At 38.8% G+C, this 17766-nt stretch overlaps 1 protein-coding gene across 1 annotated transcript; it reads left to right on the top strand.

Moving 5' to 3' along the window:
* The first annotated feature begins 13359 nt into the window (after positions 1-13359).
* On the top strand, positions 13360-17214 carry LOC107019357. The gene is made up of 7 exons (XM_015219877.1): positions 13360-13893; positions 14831-14983; positions 15245-16087; positions 16180-16294; positions 16446-16552; positions 16625-16787; positions 17105-17214. The coding sequence occupies exons 1-7, from the start codon at positions 13360-13362 to the stop codon at positions 17212-17214; spliced, it is 2025 nt and encodes a 674-aa protein (XP_015075363.1).
* The last annotated feature ends 552 nt before the right edge of the window (positions 17215-17766 follow it).

The raw sequence follows: 17766 nt of genomic DNA, 5'->3' as shown, positions 1-17766 counted from the left end.
GGTGGGGGTGGGGGGTGGGGGTGGAGATGCTCCCTATCTAGGATTTTTCGATGTGGAGTCTTTTATTTAAGGATGGCAAATGCACTTTATTGCTCCTTTTTTTTTCTTTGGGTATCTAGTACCTACATTGGAGGTTGATGAATTAGGATTGGCTATGCGTAGGGTATTATGGTCCATATTCAAGGATTAAATTAGAGACCTTTATTTAAGGGATGACAAATGCACTTTATCCCTCTTTTTTTGTATTTTCATTGGGTCTTTCGTATCTTCATTGGAGGCTGACCAATCTGGTTTCGTGCCCCATTTGAGAGGAAACTGCTTCCGACCAAGAAAATTTTTTATACCTAAAATTCAAACCTGAAACCTTTGGTTGAATGAGAAGCAGGTTTATTCATTCACTAATTTTATTGGACAAGTCTCATTGCCAATGAACATCACGTGGCTTTCCTTTAATTCAGCCAAACGGTTTGATTTGCCCAAAGGAATAAAGTGCATCTGCTGATAGAAGACTCCCTTAATTGAAAGGATTTCTCCCGTAGCCTTTATAATTTGAAAATGCACCTTTATTGGTTAACCTCCCTTTGTTATTGTTAAAAGCATTTTTAGATATTATAAATATCTATAAATTAACAAATGAGCTTTTTACTTTACATGGGGGAGGGAGTAGAAATGAAAAAAAAAGGGGAAGGGGATGCTATACTGATAATGAGGTTTTAACCTTAGGAGTAGTTTGATTGTTCGTTAGAGTTTTGCTGTGGTTATTAGTATCGTGGAGATAAAAATGAATAATTTTTTTTTGAATATTTCGTTTGTTGTATTGAAAATTAAATATGCCTTATAATTATAAAAATAGAATATTTTTCCGCAATTCACGATAAAAGAAAATCATTTAAGTAAGGTAAGACAAGGTATAATATATTATGTTTGTGTCACGACCGGGGAGCATCTCCTAGGTGTAACGCGTAATCGACGACTTCATCCTCAAAGAGACCTTAGACAAGCCCTTATCATACATGATTGCATTTCATAGGTAAATAAAACATAGAAAAATTAAAACTTTACATAGACTTCTCATTTATCGAAAATAGTCTACAATCGTATCTATCATAGGAGTACAAGATTTGGGATATAGCCCTTATAACATTGCTAAATGTCTCATAAGAGAATACAACATAGTCTTTACAATATAAGAAATAGAATAAAGTCTTTAGACTAATCAAATGACATGAACTATAATGGTAGGCTTTGTCTTCAGATTTGAGGACTCACCTACTTTGGAATCTATCCACGATTCTTGAAATTTGGCCTTGAAACTCTTCAATGGCCCGAACCTACATAATTGTAGAAATAGAGAGAATATGACTTTGTAAAATCACATGTACTGAGTATGAATATATGCAAATAAACCATTTGAAGGCATGCACAAAGGGACATTTGAGTATAAACATGCCAAGTTCACTTTGAAAGCCTTTTTATGCACATTTCAAGAACATATACAAGTCCATGCCAAAAGAACAATAAGACATATTCATATTCATGTTCAAGAGTAACATCATAACAAAGTTGTAATCAACATATCATGTTCTAGAGTCCTATTCATCAATACATCACAAGATTTCACTCATAACCCCAATCCAAGTCCACTAGTGCAATGTATATGTGAAGCCCATAACCCCACATAAACCAAGTAAACTAGCAAAGAGATCATAAGCATCGCCTTTACCTCATATAACCTCATAATAAGTGTAGTGAACATCATACTTTACAATTTAGACCAACATCATTTGTATGAAGTGAAACCAACATCATATAAGATGAACATCACATACATGTACATTATTTATACATAAAATATCCATCCTAGAACTCCCCTCAACGTCCACTTGTGCAATGTATAGGTAAAGTCCCATACCCTTACCTACACTAATTAACACCCCTTAAGTAGTCCTAGTTAGTGTTCATCTACTTACTTCCATTCATTCAATTTACTTTCGGGAAACTTCACCATAACCGATATTAGACCATTTGAGCAAAACATGGAATCCGGTGTCAACCCCTCACACCAAAAGGAGGGCATCCTACATGCCAAGGTAGGACATCAACATCATAGTAGCATCTAGGTGGATCCACTAGCTAGGTTTTCTAAGGAACTAGGAGAGTGTTGTTAGAAACCCTCTTTATACTAATTAGCATTGTAGTTTCCACCTCATGAGAACATCGGGTGAACCTCCCTTCCTTGTGAAGGAACACCTCTCATTGTCAAGTTCACTCGGTGCTAAGCTGAATTCCCTATTTCAAGAACCTTTATGTCTTTCTTAAACATTAGTTCATAAGATAGGCCCTAGGGGATTAACCCCTTATATAGCATGTACATAGCTCATAGGTCATTTGATGAGAATGTCCTTTTATAAAAACCAACATTATGTGAGATCATTACTTCATAACATAGTCATATGATGTATATGAGATTTACCTCCAATTCCACGTAGTAACACCTATCATCATCGCACAATTCATCACATTCATAACATGATCATACCTTCAAAGCTTCATCATTCATACTTCAATTTACAAACATTACCAAGGATAAACCAACAATAACATAATAACAATATTAGTTCATGACCTTGAAGGTCTTACCAATGGCCTCCATGCAATCCATTCAAGACTCAATTCCTAATCAATGGTATATGCCCATCAATCCATTGCCCTCATCATACAATATCCGATTATACTAGAACACTCCTAATTTCATTATCCCTAACCATCAATTTACATAATCCAAAGATTAGGGGTAGGGTTAGGGGAAGAGAGACATCCATGGATTCTTCAAGAAATAGATAAAAACCCAACAATCCATGACAACAGACAGTCCATGAATGTAATAACATGATTAACATAAGTCTAACAATGGATATATTCATCACTTCCAATCAATTCATAAGCAAGATCAAAGATTTGGGGAAATTGGGGGAAGAACATAGATCAAACAAAATCTCAATTAAACCACATCAATTTCCCACCAATACACACTTAATTAACCCTAAGTAATCACAATTTGTCATGATTAACCAACAATTTCTTATTTAGAAGGAAACCTATTTGTAGAGAAAACCCTTGAATTTGGGTGATTTTGAAATTATCTTTGAATGGACCTCTTGGGGAAAAGGAATCCTCAAAGTGAAAGAATCCATATCTTGTTGAAGACATTAACTTTAAATTTGAGCAAAAAACTTGGAAGATTGGTCTTCTTCTTCAAGCTCCAATGGTCTTCAATTAGGGGTGTGCAAAAATCGAACCGACCAATATATCGAACCAAAAAAATATATTATTGGGTTATTGTTATTGGGTTATTGGGTTTGTAGTGGGTTTATAAAAAAAGTTATTGGGTTATTGGGTAAATCGATAACCGAATAAGACGGTAATAATTTAGTACCTTACACTTCCTAATTATTGAATATTAATAATTTAATATATAACTAGACACTTTAACTATTTCAAATTATTAGTACTCTACCCACTTCACACTAGGTCATTTTACTAGTCTTTACTGTTTACTCAAAACCTAAAGTCTAAATTTGTAAGGGTTTGCAATTGTAGTTATTTGATTTTAGTTTTAGTTTTAGTCTTGTTGGACTATTTAATTTGATTTTGGTTTTAGTGATATGTAATTATCGCCTTTGTAGTATATTTTCTCTTATTGATATAATTTTTCATTATTTTTCTTGTTTGACTATATCAAATAATTTAGAGAAGTGAGAAGTCATATAATATTTTATGAACATTTTCTTATTGGGTAATCGAAAACTAAAAAAAAGTATCTTATTTGTTTGTTATTAGGTTATCATATTTAAAAACCAAAAACCAATAAACCGAACCAATAATACATAAAACCGAATCGAACTGACCGATGGACACCCCTATCTTTAATGGAGGTTGGGTAGAGAGAGAATTTTAGAAGAAGTGAGATTGATTTGGATTTCAATTTGGGGATTTGATTTTGTTGGGTAAATATGGTGTAAAACTAATTTAAAATCAATGTATAACCCTCCCCTAAAATACCCAAATACCCTTCACTTAATTTGACATTTTAATGAAGTCAAACTTGACTTTTAATTTCAGAATTTTCATCAAGAAACAAGTCCGCGTCGCGGAGTTGTTCTCACAAGATTTCAAAAATAATTTTTGAGACAATAGAATCCGAGATGCGGGCAATCATTGTGGTCCTTGGTGAACCATGTCCGTGACGTGGACTGGTTTCATGTGTGAACAACCGCCTGCTGCCTTCGGCAGCTTGTTGGCCAATAGTCGGGCCATCCTCAAGGACCCCTTGGGTGGTCCTTGGGGGTCAGACGACGTTTTGACCCTCTAAATGTTATTTATCAATCTAATTTTTTTTTAAAAAGTTTTAGACTTCATACTACACTCTCAAACCTTCACAATACCTATGGACGTCTACTACTTCAATTTCACTAGTTTCCGAACGTCATGGTCGTCCCTTGATAATTAGGCTCTAATACTAAATCAAGTTGATAACCTTTATCTAGGTCTGGAATTATCATTGTTCACTACGTGAGGCTCTAGTATAGATCATAGAAATTCCACGGCGTTACATTATCCCCCCCTTAGGAACATTGTCCCCGAATGACACCTTAATCCTTTTTTAGGGAAAGAAAAAGACTCAATACTAGCAATGCAACAACAACAACTTAATGAGTCACGACTCATAGGAGGAATTCTAAACTCGTTTTAACACATACTCATGACATCAAAACATAGGAACTAAATCCACAATTTATCACATATAAGAGCTCACCATTTTATATAACATAAGGAGGAACTACCTTCTCCATTTCAATATGAGCTCAAAAGGACTATCAAAGAGTTAACATGCAATCTTCTTCTCAACGCACATTAGCATGCTCACTACAATTCTAATGAAGATAGATATAACACACCACATATAAGTGTAAGTTAACCATGAGAACATCTTTCATGAAAACTCAATTTAAACATGAACTTTTATAAAGACATGCACATTCATAGGAAAGAAAGTTAAGGTCAACTTTATTCACAACTTTCTTTTAAAAGAATCTACTAACCTTATTCTTGGCTAGGAGTTCGATGAAAAAGATGAGGATAGTGGGACTTCATGTAGGCCTCCGCTTCCCATGTTGCACCCTCAACTAAATGGTTTCTCCATAGGACTTTTACGGAGGAAACCTCTTATTCTTTAATTTTTTGACTTGAAGATCTAAGATCTCCATCGGAACCTCTTCATAAGAAAGGTTCTCATTCACCCCTAAACCTTCCACCGGGGGAATAGATACCGGATCACCTATACATTTCTTGAGCAAAGAGACATGAAATACCGGGTGAACCGACGCTAATTCATTTGGTAACTTCAACTCATATGCAACTTCCTGACCCGCTTCAATATCTCATAAGGGCCACATATCGGGGACTAAGTTTCCCCTTTTTACCAAACACCATCACTCCTTTCATGGGTGAAATCTTCAAGTGGACCCAATCACCTATATCAAACTCAAGGTCTCTCCTTTGATTGTCGACATAAGATTTTTGCCGACTGTAGGTTGTTTTCAACCTATCCCTTAGTATTCCAAATTTTTCCATGGTCTCATAAACTATATCGGGGCCAAGGAGTTCAAATTCACCAACCTCAAACCACCCAAACGAAGACCAACACCTCCTACCATAGACTGCTTCAAATGGTGCCATAGAGATGTTGACACCCTATTTCGACCCTCCTCTATACTAATTAATTGCCAAGCTTCTCGAGTTCAAACAATGTAAAGTAGTTAATTTTATAGATTTCAAAAAATATATAATATTAGATAAAATAAAATAATAATAATAAATAAATATTAGCTTGCATAAGGTTTTGACATGTTTATATTAGTTTAGCTACTAATGTATTGGGCTCGCATATTTATTCATATAATTATTATAGTTTACCATTGTTTCATATAGAAAATAATAGTAATATTTTGGTTTTTATATAAATATTTGGTTAATTATCTTAGCCTATATTTTGAATCTTTATTTTGTATTCGGATTAATTTTATTTTTGTTGACCTTAAGAATCTTGTTAATCAATTATATTATTTCGTCTTCTCTTAAATTCTAGTTTAATTAAATTGGTAGCATCTTTGACCAAAAGAAATATTGGGCCAATTAAAATCCAAGGCCCAAATAAAATCCACGTTTTCTCCAATCCCAGGTCCAATTAACTAATTCATCAGCCTATTTTAGCTGAATATCTCTGAGTCCTACCCAACTCATTAACCCAATTTTGGGCCTTTCATTTTAAAACTAGCTCATTTTAAAGAAACCCCAAACCAATGGCCCATCCTTTCTTTTGTTTCCTCCAATCCAGCCCATTATTTAATACCCCCCCCCCCAACCCAAAAAAGAAAAGAAACCAGATCCCTTTAACCCGACCCACTCCTCATACCTTTTCCCAAAGAAAGGAACGCAGCCACACAATGAACAGGGAGAAGACGCGTGAAGCAGCAACGCTGCAGATCCAAAGTTCATGCGACTTCGGCGGAGAAGCAATCCAAGCAGTGTGTGATCAATTTCGAATGGCGAGGGCGAGTAAAATGGAATAATAGTGAGAAGCAGACCCGTACGCTACATCATTTATTCCTTTCTCAACGTCTCTTTCGCTTGTATGAGTTTCAGCAGCAGCTGGTAACGATTCCGTCCTTGTAACTCAAGATGAGGACACGTCGCCCATCCAGAACGCCAGATTGATCTCGTCCCTCCACCTCGCCTCTTCCCCATTTCATTCTTGGGCATCAAAATGGATATTCCTTCAGCTTTGGGGATAAGGTTTGGAGGTTTGAATTCCATTTAAAAAAAACAATTTTGCCCCAAGCCTTGTCGAGAATTTCCCCCGCTATCCCTCACCCTAGTTTTGTTTCTATATATACCCCCTTCTTCCTCAGCAGTTGGGGTTGTGGAAAAAAAATTTGGCTGAATTTCGTGAGATTATCTTGGAGAACGATTGGAAAATTTTCTTTTGAGTCATGTTTTTAGGCGAAAAACAAAGGAGAGAAAAGAAAAATAAAAAAAAAGAAAAAAATTGGAATGCGGATTGAAATCTTAGTCGGGATTATAGTTGGGGTGATAAGAGTTGGAAATTTTTCGAGATAGCTTACATTAAAGTGGTGGAAAATATTGGATAATCTCAGATATACTGTTATCCACGAGCATTTAAGATAGATTCTTAAAACGAGAAAGATCAAAATCTGATTCTTGCTTAGTTATTGTTCTTGTGAGCTTCTGCTTTCTTCATTGAATTTTTTAGCGTTTGATTTTGGCGGTGAAAACTCATCGTATCTTACTTGCTCGTGCTCATCCCAGGAAGCTACACTCAGAAAGGTAAACTACACTTTAATCCTAACTCATTTTGGTTGTTATCTGTTTGTGAGCTGAAGGTCTCTAGTGACCCTCCTTCCGTTCATTCGAATGTTTAAGTTCTCTTTGGGTTTACTATTAATGTCTGATAAAAGATTCCTTTTTATCACTAGTTGTTGTTTTAGTTAACTGAAGCATGAAATATGTATATGTTTGTGAATTATGCCTACAATGTTTTGATTAGCAGTCGGTTTCACCTCTTGATTTTTATGTCCGAAATTTGATTCTTTGTTTCGTTCTGTTGCGGTTAGTGGCACTTTTCTAAAGATAGGAGTAGAATCTTAAACTATCTAGTATGGAAGTTGTTTGTCGTTTTAGATATCTTTTGTTGATATATTCTTTATATTTCGCCTCCGTTTTCTTTTAATCTTGTTGCTGACCATTATGCTTACAAATCCGTTTCTGTCCGATTTTCTTTTTAAAAAAATAAAGAAAAGAAAGAAGGAATTCTCTTGCTCGCTCTCTGGTTTATTTGTCATCCGTTGCTTTCAATTTTAGAACGTAGCCTAGAATGCATTTGTCTTCTTTTATTCCTAAGCATAGCCCAGCTTTGTCCAATGTTATTTAGCTGTTCAAAATTTGGATCTTTTCTTTGTTACTAGTGTAGTCATTTTTTTCATGCATTCATTTCGTGGTAGAGGGTATCTTTTAACTTGTGATCTTCCATGACTTAATGCGGATATAGGTTTTTTTGTCTCTGTCTAAAGTCTGGGAACATTGTCTATTTTATTATATTTTTTAGTTTTGAAATCAAGTTTGATTAGTTCGATTTGTTTAGCTCCTAGTTGGTTTGTAAAATTATTATTTTGGTATGACATTGGTAAGTGTTAGTATACGAAATCAATGGCTTTAATCATGCTACATTTTACTCAACTCTCATTTGCATTACGGTCTTTATTTCTTCTCATATTCATGCTTATTTCATACTAAGGATCTCATAGGGGTTATTTTTATATATATATATGAGTACTGTGACGATAGTCAATAGAGAGTGCGAAATTTGATCGTGTTTGAGTGAATATATGGTCTAGACTTCAAGTTTGTTTATTATATGGAATTGGTTTGTTTCATTTGACTGGTTTGAATAGATGGGTTATATGGTACTAAGTCTATGTCCATTGTGCTCTAGTTTATTGTCTATGTTGCCTTGTCTCATTATCCTTCAAGTTGCTTACTCACATACTTATTTGTCTATGTTCGCATGTGAATCCGAGTTCATCACGAACTTTTATCCGCATTTCGAGAGAGAGCCGTAAAGGCTCAAACCTTTTGCAGTCATTTGACTATAGAATTGGCGTACAGATTTTGGAACTGAAAGAATTTGAGACGGAGAGGATTCGAAGGAGTTGGGCCGAAGGAGGCCCACTTTATTTATCTCTTATTGTATTTTGGTATTCTGGCCAAGCCCTGTTGTATTTTCTTTATGTATTTATTATTATTGTATTGCTTAGGCTAGGACAGGTACGAAAGAAAGAAAATGGGTCAAGAACTCAAAAAGTCAGAATGGGTTGGAAACCCAAAACAGGTGGGTCGAAAATTCCGGCCAAGGTGAATAGGACCCAGATTTGGACCCAAATCTCTCTCCCTCTCTCTTTCTCTCTCTCTCTTTACATGTTTTTAATTACGTGTTGTTTTGTTTGCAGTAGTTTAAAGATTAGAAGAATCCGAATCCTTGCAAAACGCCTTAAATGTTTTATCGACCAAAAGTCAATAATTATTTGCGGATACATCACTTAGATAAATAAGTTACTATTTTTTTTAAACTCTCTACTATTCAATTTTTTTTGTCAAGTTAAAAATAATTTTTAGCCAAACTATGTTAGTTGCTGGAAAACCATTTAAGACGGATGTTTTCGGTGCCTAACACCTTCCTAGAACATTAATTTCAATCCCTGAACCCCTATTGCGTTTTCAAACAATTTTCTCTGTTAAGTTATTTGAAAACACTAGTTTTTTCTTGATTTTTCTCAAAATTAAGTGACGACTCTCTAAAAAGTTGAAATCTATTAAACTTCCTTTTTCGATTAAAACAGAAATGGCGACTCCACTGGGGATATAGAGGATTCTAACCGTAAAACTAACGCTATTTGGCTATTTGTGACGAATTGTTTACTTGTTTAGTTTACCTTAGTTTTGAAATTGAACCATTTCATGGAATATTTTTGCCAATTGGCAATTAGTTTGCATTAGGAAAATGAATGTTACGTGGCTTTCTTCAGAAAATACACAAAAGTTCGTTTGGAAGTATCAAACAAATAGTTGGAATGCGGTCATCCGACGTTGTTTGGTAGCTTCACCCCGATGTTTGTCCGACTCGGGTAACCGTCAACTTGAAAACTATTCTAGTAAGCCTAGGTTAGAGCGAAGCCAAAACCAAAATTAAGTATTAACCTAAGACGGTTTAATACCCAAGGTGTATTAAGTCTATTTAGTAGAAAACCACCAAAATCGTGTCTAAGGTCTTTGACCTCACGACACATTATTTTATGTGACATTTGAATGATGTACGTGTTAAAAACCAATTTGGGAGTGGGGAAAACCTAACTAGTTTCTGTTTTGCAGATATGGACCATTTCCTAAAACACGACATGGTCGTCTCAGCGCCACCTCAACTCACGATGTGGTAGATAATTTGGACTGGGATCATAGAAGAACCCTCAACAAATACGTGGGTGCATTAACAGAACTGATCAACATGAACGGTTGGCCGAAACTGGTTGAGGTACTTACGGGATATTGGGATAGCCAGAGGATGGTGTTTCAATTCGGAACCACTGAAATTACCCCGACTTTGGAGTAGATCAGAGATTGTGTAGACAGGGTAGGTACTGGGATAGAAAGGAGAGCGAGAAAAGAAGAAGACATCTTCATCCCTAATAAACCTTCCGTGGAAGATATTGCAGACTATTTCGGGTTGGGGAAAGATTTTGCCTACTGGTGCCAGGAATCCCATGTAGCATTTAGATATCTTTACATCCGATTCGGACATGCAAGCTTCTACTCCACTTACAACCGAGATTTCAATGTCTCTTACAGAGAACGGAATGAGATTCATCCTCTAGCATTTGCTGTGGCATTGTTCGGAACAATGGTCTCCTCTCATGGTCCAAGTCTGAGTATCAATACCCGAGTTATAACACTCGTGCATACCTTGTTCAAAGGGTATGAAAACGAAGGGACAACAAAATACTACCCTATAGCTCCGGTCATCCTATCCGACATGTATCGAGCCTTGGGAAAGTGTAAAGAGGGACATCGATACTTCAAAGGATGTAACCTACTCCTTCAGTGGTGGATCCTCATCCATTTAGCGAAGGGTGCTGGGACTCGGGAGCTGCATACTCTCGACAACAAGAATACCCTTAAGGATTTAAATGACCTGTTGTACTGGGCAAATATAAACAATCGGAGAACAAGGGGGAGATGGACTCAAATTTTCTCCGAATTGAGAGAAGAAGACCTACAATTGATGCTCGACCATTTTATCTCCAAAGAAGTCATCGTGGGGAGCCGCAGACAGGTTATGCTTCCTCTACCAGGTATTCGGGGAATTCACCCTTATGCACCATTTCGAGTGTTGCGGCAGTTCGGGAGGAGACAAACTGTACCCAAAAAAGCATACTATGGCGCTTACGTATACTTTATTAGAGATGATAGAGTGCATGACGCGTCTGAAATGTTCAGAGAATGGAAAAGCGCCAAGCGTATGGATAAAGACACCATCGCCCCTGACCGATTCAATGCTGGGTACAACAAGGGTTACAAAGAATGGGTAAAGAAGGACATACAAAACGTCTTCTTTTAAACCCCGCGTAGCTTTCGCAGCGTAATGGACAAAGAAGCCAAAGCAGTGGCCGAGCTACAAGAGGTAAAGAAAGAGGCCAAAGAGGTGTACGGTAAGTTTGTCGAGAACCAAGATACTCTTGAGAGGGTGACTCAAGAGGCGGAAATACTGAGACGTGGTTATGATGATTTCGATACCTTGATCAAGGAGAAAATCGAGAGGATGCGATACGAGAGCTTAGAAGACAAAAGACGCCTGGGTGAAGGATTCTTGCTGATGTTGAGATAGATGTTTTAGCAATACAAGACTCAGGGAGACGGCGACAGAGCAGGATCATCTGGAGTGGCATTGTGGACTTCGCCCCTGCGTGGGTTTATACATGTATTTACATTTTTTTAGCCCCTGCGTGGGCCTGCCTTTATTTCACTTTCAGATGGACCCTGCGTGGGTTTGTCTTTAATATTTATTTCCCCTTTGTGAACATTATTATTCACTAGTAAAATTTATCTTAGGGGGGGGATTGTTTATTTGGTTTAAATTCACACGTATATCATTCAAATACGCTAGGCCTACCCTTCGCACAAAAGGGTCCCTCTGTACGTTTTAGGACGCGATATACTTGTGTTTAACTGCTTATGTGCTATGTTGCTATAAATGAGGGTATCGTAAATCCACTTCTATCCATAAATTTCCAAAGAATATACAGAACCACTATTACAAAATGTCCGACCAAAAATTCCAAATCTTAAGTTTCTCACTCAAAATACCTCCTCCCATATCACAAATCCTAAAACACTGTTCTACCGTCTCAGGAAAGGCAAAATCACTGCAATGGACAAGGGTAAGAACATCCATATGGAACTCACTGGAGAAGAACTACAGAGAAAGATCGAACAGATCACTCGGGAAATTCAAGAAGCCAAGGAGGAAGGGCTCAGAGTTGACCTGGCCACCGCAATCTACAAAGCTGCAACCATGACGCTGGATGAGGATTTGGCATCATAGATGAAGAGAAAGAAAGATGTTGAGATGGAGACAGAGGACTTTCGAGAGAATTTTTGACCTGCTTCGGTTGAAAGTGCAAGAAAGAGAAGCGAGATAGGCGAGGATAGAATCGGAGACAGCCGCTCTGTTAGCTAAAAGCATGTCAGTTGATGAGGAGCTGACAGTGGAAACGAAAGAATTCGCCTCCATGAGAGAAAGGATGGCCGCACTGAGGAAGAAGAACAGAACAATGTATTTCATAGCAACATGATTGATAAACTTCAGAAAATGCGCGAAAAATACCCCGTCTATGAGCGGGGAGCTAATAGTGGTTCCGATAATGCTAACCCTGAAGCGACTAGGGAAGACGACGATGAGGAAATCGTCTACAAGCCTCCATTCCTGGGCCGTCTGAAAGCAGGAGACTAATGCTGCAACAAGAACATAAATGACTAACGTGTCATCATCATTTCATTTTTTTAAAACTCTATTGTTGCCTTTCAATTTCCTTATAATCATAATGAACGAATGAATGAAAATGTTTTATCTTTCACTCGAACTACGTTGGGCCTGCATTCTCCTTGTGAGATACGTAGGTAGCCTTCCTAGGACTGGCCCCTGTTTTTAAAAATTTTCATTTCCCCCTCCATGTTACGAGAAGATACGAAGACCGGATCAACAGACGTCAAAGAGCAGCTGCAAGAAGACCGTAGCTCAACATGATTTAGCCTTCTTGAGACAACATCAAAACTAAAACAAGCAGACTCCTACTTGTTAAAAAATGTGTTTCCGTCCTCACTTGTGGGTTGAAGATATCCTCAAACAAAGAAACTTGTGTGTTTATCTGCTCTCTGTGTGATATTATGCATTTTGTACTCTGAATCTATACTGACAAATCTGCCTTTGAGTTGTTTTCCTTCTCAGGTACTTTGAAACTGATCTGTGTCGATCAAAAGATGGAAGATCATCCTTATTTCACCAGATCAAAAAGTCCCGCAGATTCCTTCCCTAGACAAAGCACAGACAGAGGAAAGGCAGTTATGGGGGATAATAATGAAGAAGTGAGTCTTACTGATGTTGTGGTGGCTCAACCCACCGTAGCAGAATAGAATGAGTTGATTATGCAGCTGATGCAACATATTGCAGAGATGAGGGTAGAAATGCAACGGAGGCAGGATTTGCCTCCACCTGGATTTGCTGCTAACGCTGTTGATGGAAGGCTCCCAATCTATTTACCTTCCTCAAATATGGATCCAACTCAGAACCAACCATCTACACCTGTTCAGAATCCGTCGATTATAGATCTGTCTACCCAAAATCCCAGATATGCTTCAACATCCTACCAAAATCCACCTTCTTTTCAAAACAACTATCCCCAAATGCCACCCTATCCTCAAAATATTAACCTTCAAACCGCTCCACCACCACAAAATCAAAACCAAAATCAAAAACAAAATGCTTTCAATCCCCAAACACCCCACCATCACTTAAATCAGAATACAAATCCTCAAACTTACCTACAGAATTATCAAACCTCTCAAAATGCTTTAAGTCCCTCTGTAGCTCCACCATTACCAAAAAGAGACACTTTCCAAATTCTCGTCCCTACCGAGCACGATGTGCACGGTTCTGAGCTGGACCATTATGAGGAACATGAAAATGAGTGGAGGGCAAAGGAAGATGTAAAGGTCGACATAAAATAAGAGATCAAGAAGGCCATGAAGGAGCTCCAATGCATCCCCGATATCACCGGACTTAGTTATGAGGACTTCTGTATCCATCCAAATTTGTACCTTCCAAAAGGTTTCATGATCCCAAAGTTTGACACCTTCGAAGGAGTCCTATGGCTCATTTGAGAGCCTACTGCGATTAGCTCGTGGGAGTTGGAAGGGATGAAGCTTTATTGATGCGGCTCTTCAGCTGAAGCCTGTGTGGAGAAGCTCTTGAATGGTTTACCTCACATGAAACCAGGCAATGGCCCAACTTGAATGCATTGGCCAATGATTTCATCGACCGATTTGCCTACAACATAGAAATTATTCCCGATTGATACTCTTTGGAGAAGATGAAGCAAAAATCAACCGAAAGCTATAGGGAGTTCGCCTATAGGTGGAGAAAAGAAGCGGTAAGGGTGAGACCACCCATGACTTTGAAAGAAATCGTTGAAGTGTTCGTGCACGTGCAAGAGCCAGAATTTATGATAGAATTATGTTGCTCGTTGGAGTAAAGTTTGCCGAGATAGTAAATATTGGTGAGACTATCGAAGAGGTTTGGAATCAGGAAAGATAGCCCGTGTAGTCGCATCACCTGGATTTCAAGGTTGTTGAAAAAGAAAAGAGAAGAAGTTGCTGCTATTTCATATGGGGGAAGGAAGACCCCAAGAAGCTCATCATATTCCCAAAGTCGTTCCTCCCCAAAGTCCTACCAAGCTTACTACACACAATTTAGTCATCTCAATAACCAGAATGCTACCCCCATTTATCAAAACATCCAAGCTCCACTATACCCAAGTCCACCCCCAAATTATCAAAGTCCATCTCCCGTTTACCCAAATCACCCCCACCTTACCAAATTCCATCTCCCTATCAGGGTATTGCTCCTAATTGCGCTAACGTGCAGTCAAGCTACCGAGAATCCCCTCCTGTTCATCAAGTACAAGATCCACTATACCAAAATTCCCCTCCAAATTACCAAGATTCATCGCTAAAGTACCAAGCAAATCCATATCCCAAAAGCCAAGATCCCCGTCCAAATATCAGAAATTATCAACAGGTGCCTCCTCCTCAACAAGGCACTTATGACCCTCCTTAACCTAGATTTGAGAAGAAGCATTCAAGGAACTTCACTGCGCTCGCTGAAAGCCAGACAAAGCTGTATGAGCGACTGGTTGCGGCGGGATATATTCACCACGTGGGGCCCAAACCCGTGGATGTCAATTCAAAACTATACAAACCCAATCAGAGATGTGCTTATCATTCCAACAGTGTTGGGCTTGACACTTAAGATTGTATAAACCTCAAGCACAAAATTCAGGATCTGATTGATCAAGACGTAGTCTCTCTCCAACCGGCGTCACCAAATGTAAACACCAACCCGTTGCCGAAACATAGAGACAGCAATGTCAATATGATAGAGACAGACGAAGACTTGTGTGAAACAAAGATGATTACTCCCATCATTCACGATGACTTGGAAAGGGCTGTATCTTCTTTAAGCGTCAAAGAAAAGAGAGAGTTTGTTGTCCTGACACCTGCAAAGGCTGTTGCCTTGGTGCCTTCAGAAAGTCTCGTCAAGCCTAAGTTTGTTATTGAAACCATTGCTGCTCAAGGCATGACCACGTCTGGAAGGTGTTACAATCCTGGCGATCTTGCTCTCGGAGGACAGAAGAAGGATCAGGCCAAAGGGCCGATAATCAAAGGAGAAGCAGAGGAATTCAAGAGAAGAATGAAACCAAAATATTATTCCATCGTCAAGCATTTGGAGAAGACTCCAGCTCATATCTCCGTATGGGCCCTGCTAATGAGCTTTCAATCCCACAGGCAGGCCTTAATGAAAGATCTTGATGATACGTACAGACCCGCAGACACAAGCAGTGATAACGTGGCCACCTTGATTTACCAGGTTATTGGAGGGCACCGAATCAACTTTTGTGAAGATGAGATGCCTGTCGAGGGAAGGTCTCACAACAAGGCATTACACATCATTGTGGTATGCCGCAAAAAGGTTGTCAACCACGTCCTAGTAGATGATGGATCTGGTCTGAGTATCTGCCCGTTGTCGATGTTGAGGCAGCTAAGATTTGACCTTGGGAAACTGGAGAAAAACCAAGTCAACGTGAGAGCCTTTAATGGGATTCAGAGAGACACGTTGGGAGCGGTGAATTTGACCATTCAAATGGGCCGCGCATAATTCAGCACGCAATTTCAAGTATTGGATATTGTTACCAATTACAACCTTCTTCTGGGAAGGCTGTTCATCCATATGGCTGGAGCCGTCCTCTCTACTCTCCATCAGATAATGAAGCTCGTGTGGAAGAACGAAGAGCTGGTTATTCATGGCGAGGGGAGTCACCTTGGCAGACAGGTGCCGATCATTGATGAGATACAGTGAGGTACAGACTTTTACACGGTGGAGGTGGTGAATGCCACCGGCAAAGACTTGGCCCCACAGACCCCCGTGCCTGCCGTGTACAAGATGATAGCCACTGTTATGCTGCAGAATGGTTTTGATCCAGGGTACGGATTGGGAAGAGATTCCCGAGGAATTATTGAGCCTGTTCCAGTCCTCGTTAAGGGATCCAGATATGGTTTGGGGTATATCCACACAGATGATGACATGAAGGTGAAGAAGTAAAATGATCAAGCCTTGACTAAGTTGATCCCACATCTGTATCAATTCTTTCCAATTCGGGAGTATGCCGATCATGAAGACCTTAAGGAAGGAATTTGTGACCTCTTCGAGGAGATCGATGCAGTTGTCGAGGAAGAGGTCGAGCTAGCTGGTATCCGCGATGCTGAACCAGGGGAGGTGCTACGGAACTGGACCTCCACTCCGATCTTGATACCCCAAACTCTTCGTTAGAAAGGCGTCATTTCATGCACATTAAAATCGGTGGTAGTCCGGAAGAGGCTCGAGACCCACCATTTTGCATTTTCTTAACTGTTCAAATTTTTGTATTTTGATTGTGATGTTCAAAAAAGGCAACATGGCCCCATGCCATGGCCAAAGTTTGCATTATTTTTAAATGAAGGCCTCTTTGTTTTTAACTTTATTTATTTAGTCGTTTGTTGTACCTTACTTTTCCAATTTTGTCTGTTTATGATTTCAGTAACATAAATTACAGACCTGCCAATGTCATGTCATGTCAAGAGCTAAATGAACAAAATGAGGCAGGTGACGACGAGGTTGACGATTATGAAGAAGAAAGTGAGAAACTAGATTATGTCGCCAAGGAATTTCGGCAGTTTGAGAATCAGCATAAACCAAATCTAGAGGAAGCGTAAACGGTGAGTTTGGGAGATCCTGAATGTGTCAAACAAATTAAGATCAGCATCCACCTAAATGAAGCTCAGAAAGAGGTCCTACTTCATTTGCTTGCTGAATACACCGATATGTGATGTGTTCGTCTGAGAAGTCGGTGACATGCAATGGTTGAGTACCAGTGTCGTATCTCATAAGCTGCCGATTAGCTCGGGGTTCGATCCGGTGAGGCAAAAAACTCGGAAATTCAAGCCTGAATTGAGTTTAAAGATTAAGGAAGAGATCACCAAGCAGATAGAGTCCCGTTTTGTGGAAGTGACACAATATCCAACTTGGCTGGCCAATATTGTTCCGATCGCCAAAAAAGACGGGAAAATCAGGATTTGTGTTGACTATAGAGATCTCAACAAAGCTAGCCCGAAGGATAATTTTTCATTGCTGAATATTCATATTTTGATTGACAACTGTGCCAAGCATGAAATGCAGTCATTTGTGGATTGTTACGCAGGCTATAACCAAATTCTGATGGATGAAGAAGACGCAGAAAAGATGGCTTTCATTACACCTTGGGGTGT

This window comes from Solanum pennellii, chromosome 5, assembly GCF_001406875.1.
Source record: "Solanum pennellii chromosome 5, SPENNV200".
Classification (NCBI taxonomy): Eukaryota; Viridiplantae; Streptophyta; class Magnoliopsida; order Solanales; family Solanaceae; genus Solanum; species Solanum pennellii.
This window is presented reverse-complemented; position numbering and strand designations above follow the sequence as displayed.

What these genes read in the sequence shown, in the direction of transcription:
- LOC107019357 (XM_015219877.1), top strand. Translation starts at nt 13,360, where the DNA reads ATGAGGGTAGAAATGCAACGGAGGCAGGATTTGCCTCCACCTGGATTT. An exon ending in ATATCAGAAATTATCAACAG is followed by an intron (nt 14,984 to 15,244) that starts GTGCCTCCTCCT and finishes CACAAAATTCAG; the next exon opens with GATCTGATTGATCAAGACGT. An exon ending in ACACAGATGATGACATGAAG is followed by an intron (nt 16,553 to 16,624) that starts GTGAAGAAGTAA and finishes CCAATTCGGGAG; the next exon opens with TATGCCGATCATGAAGACCT.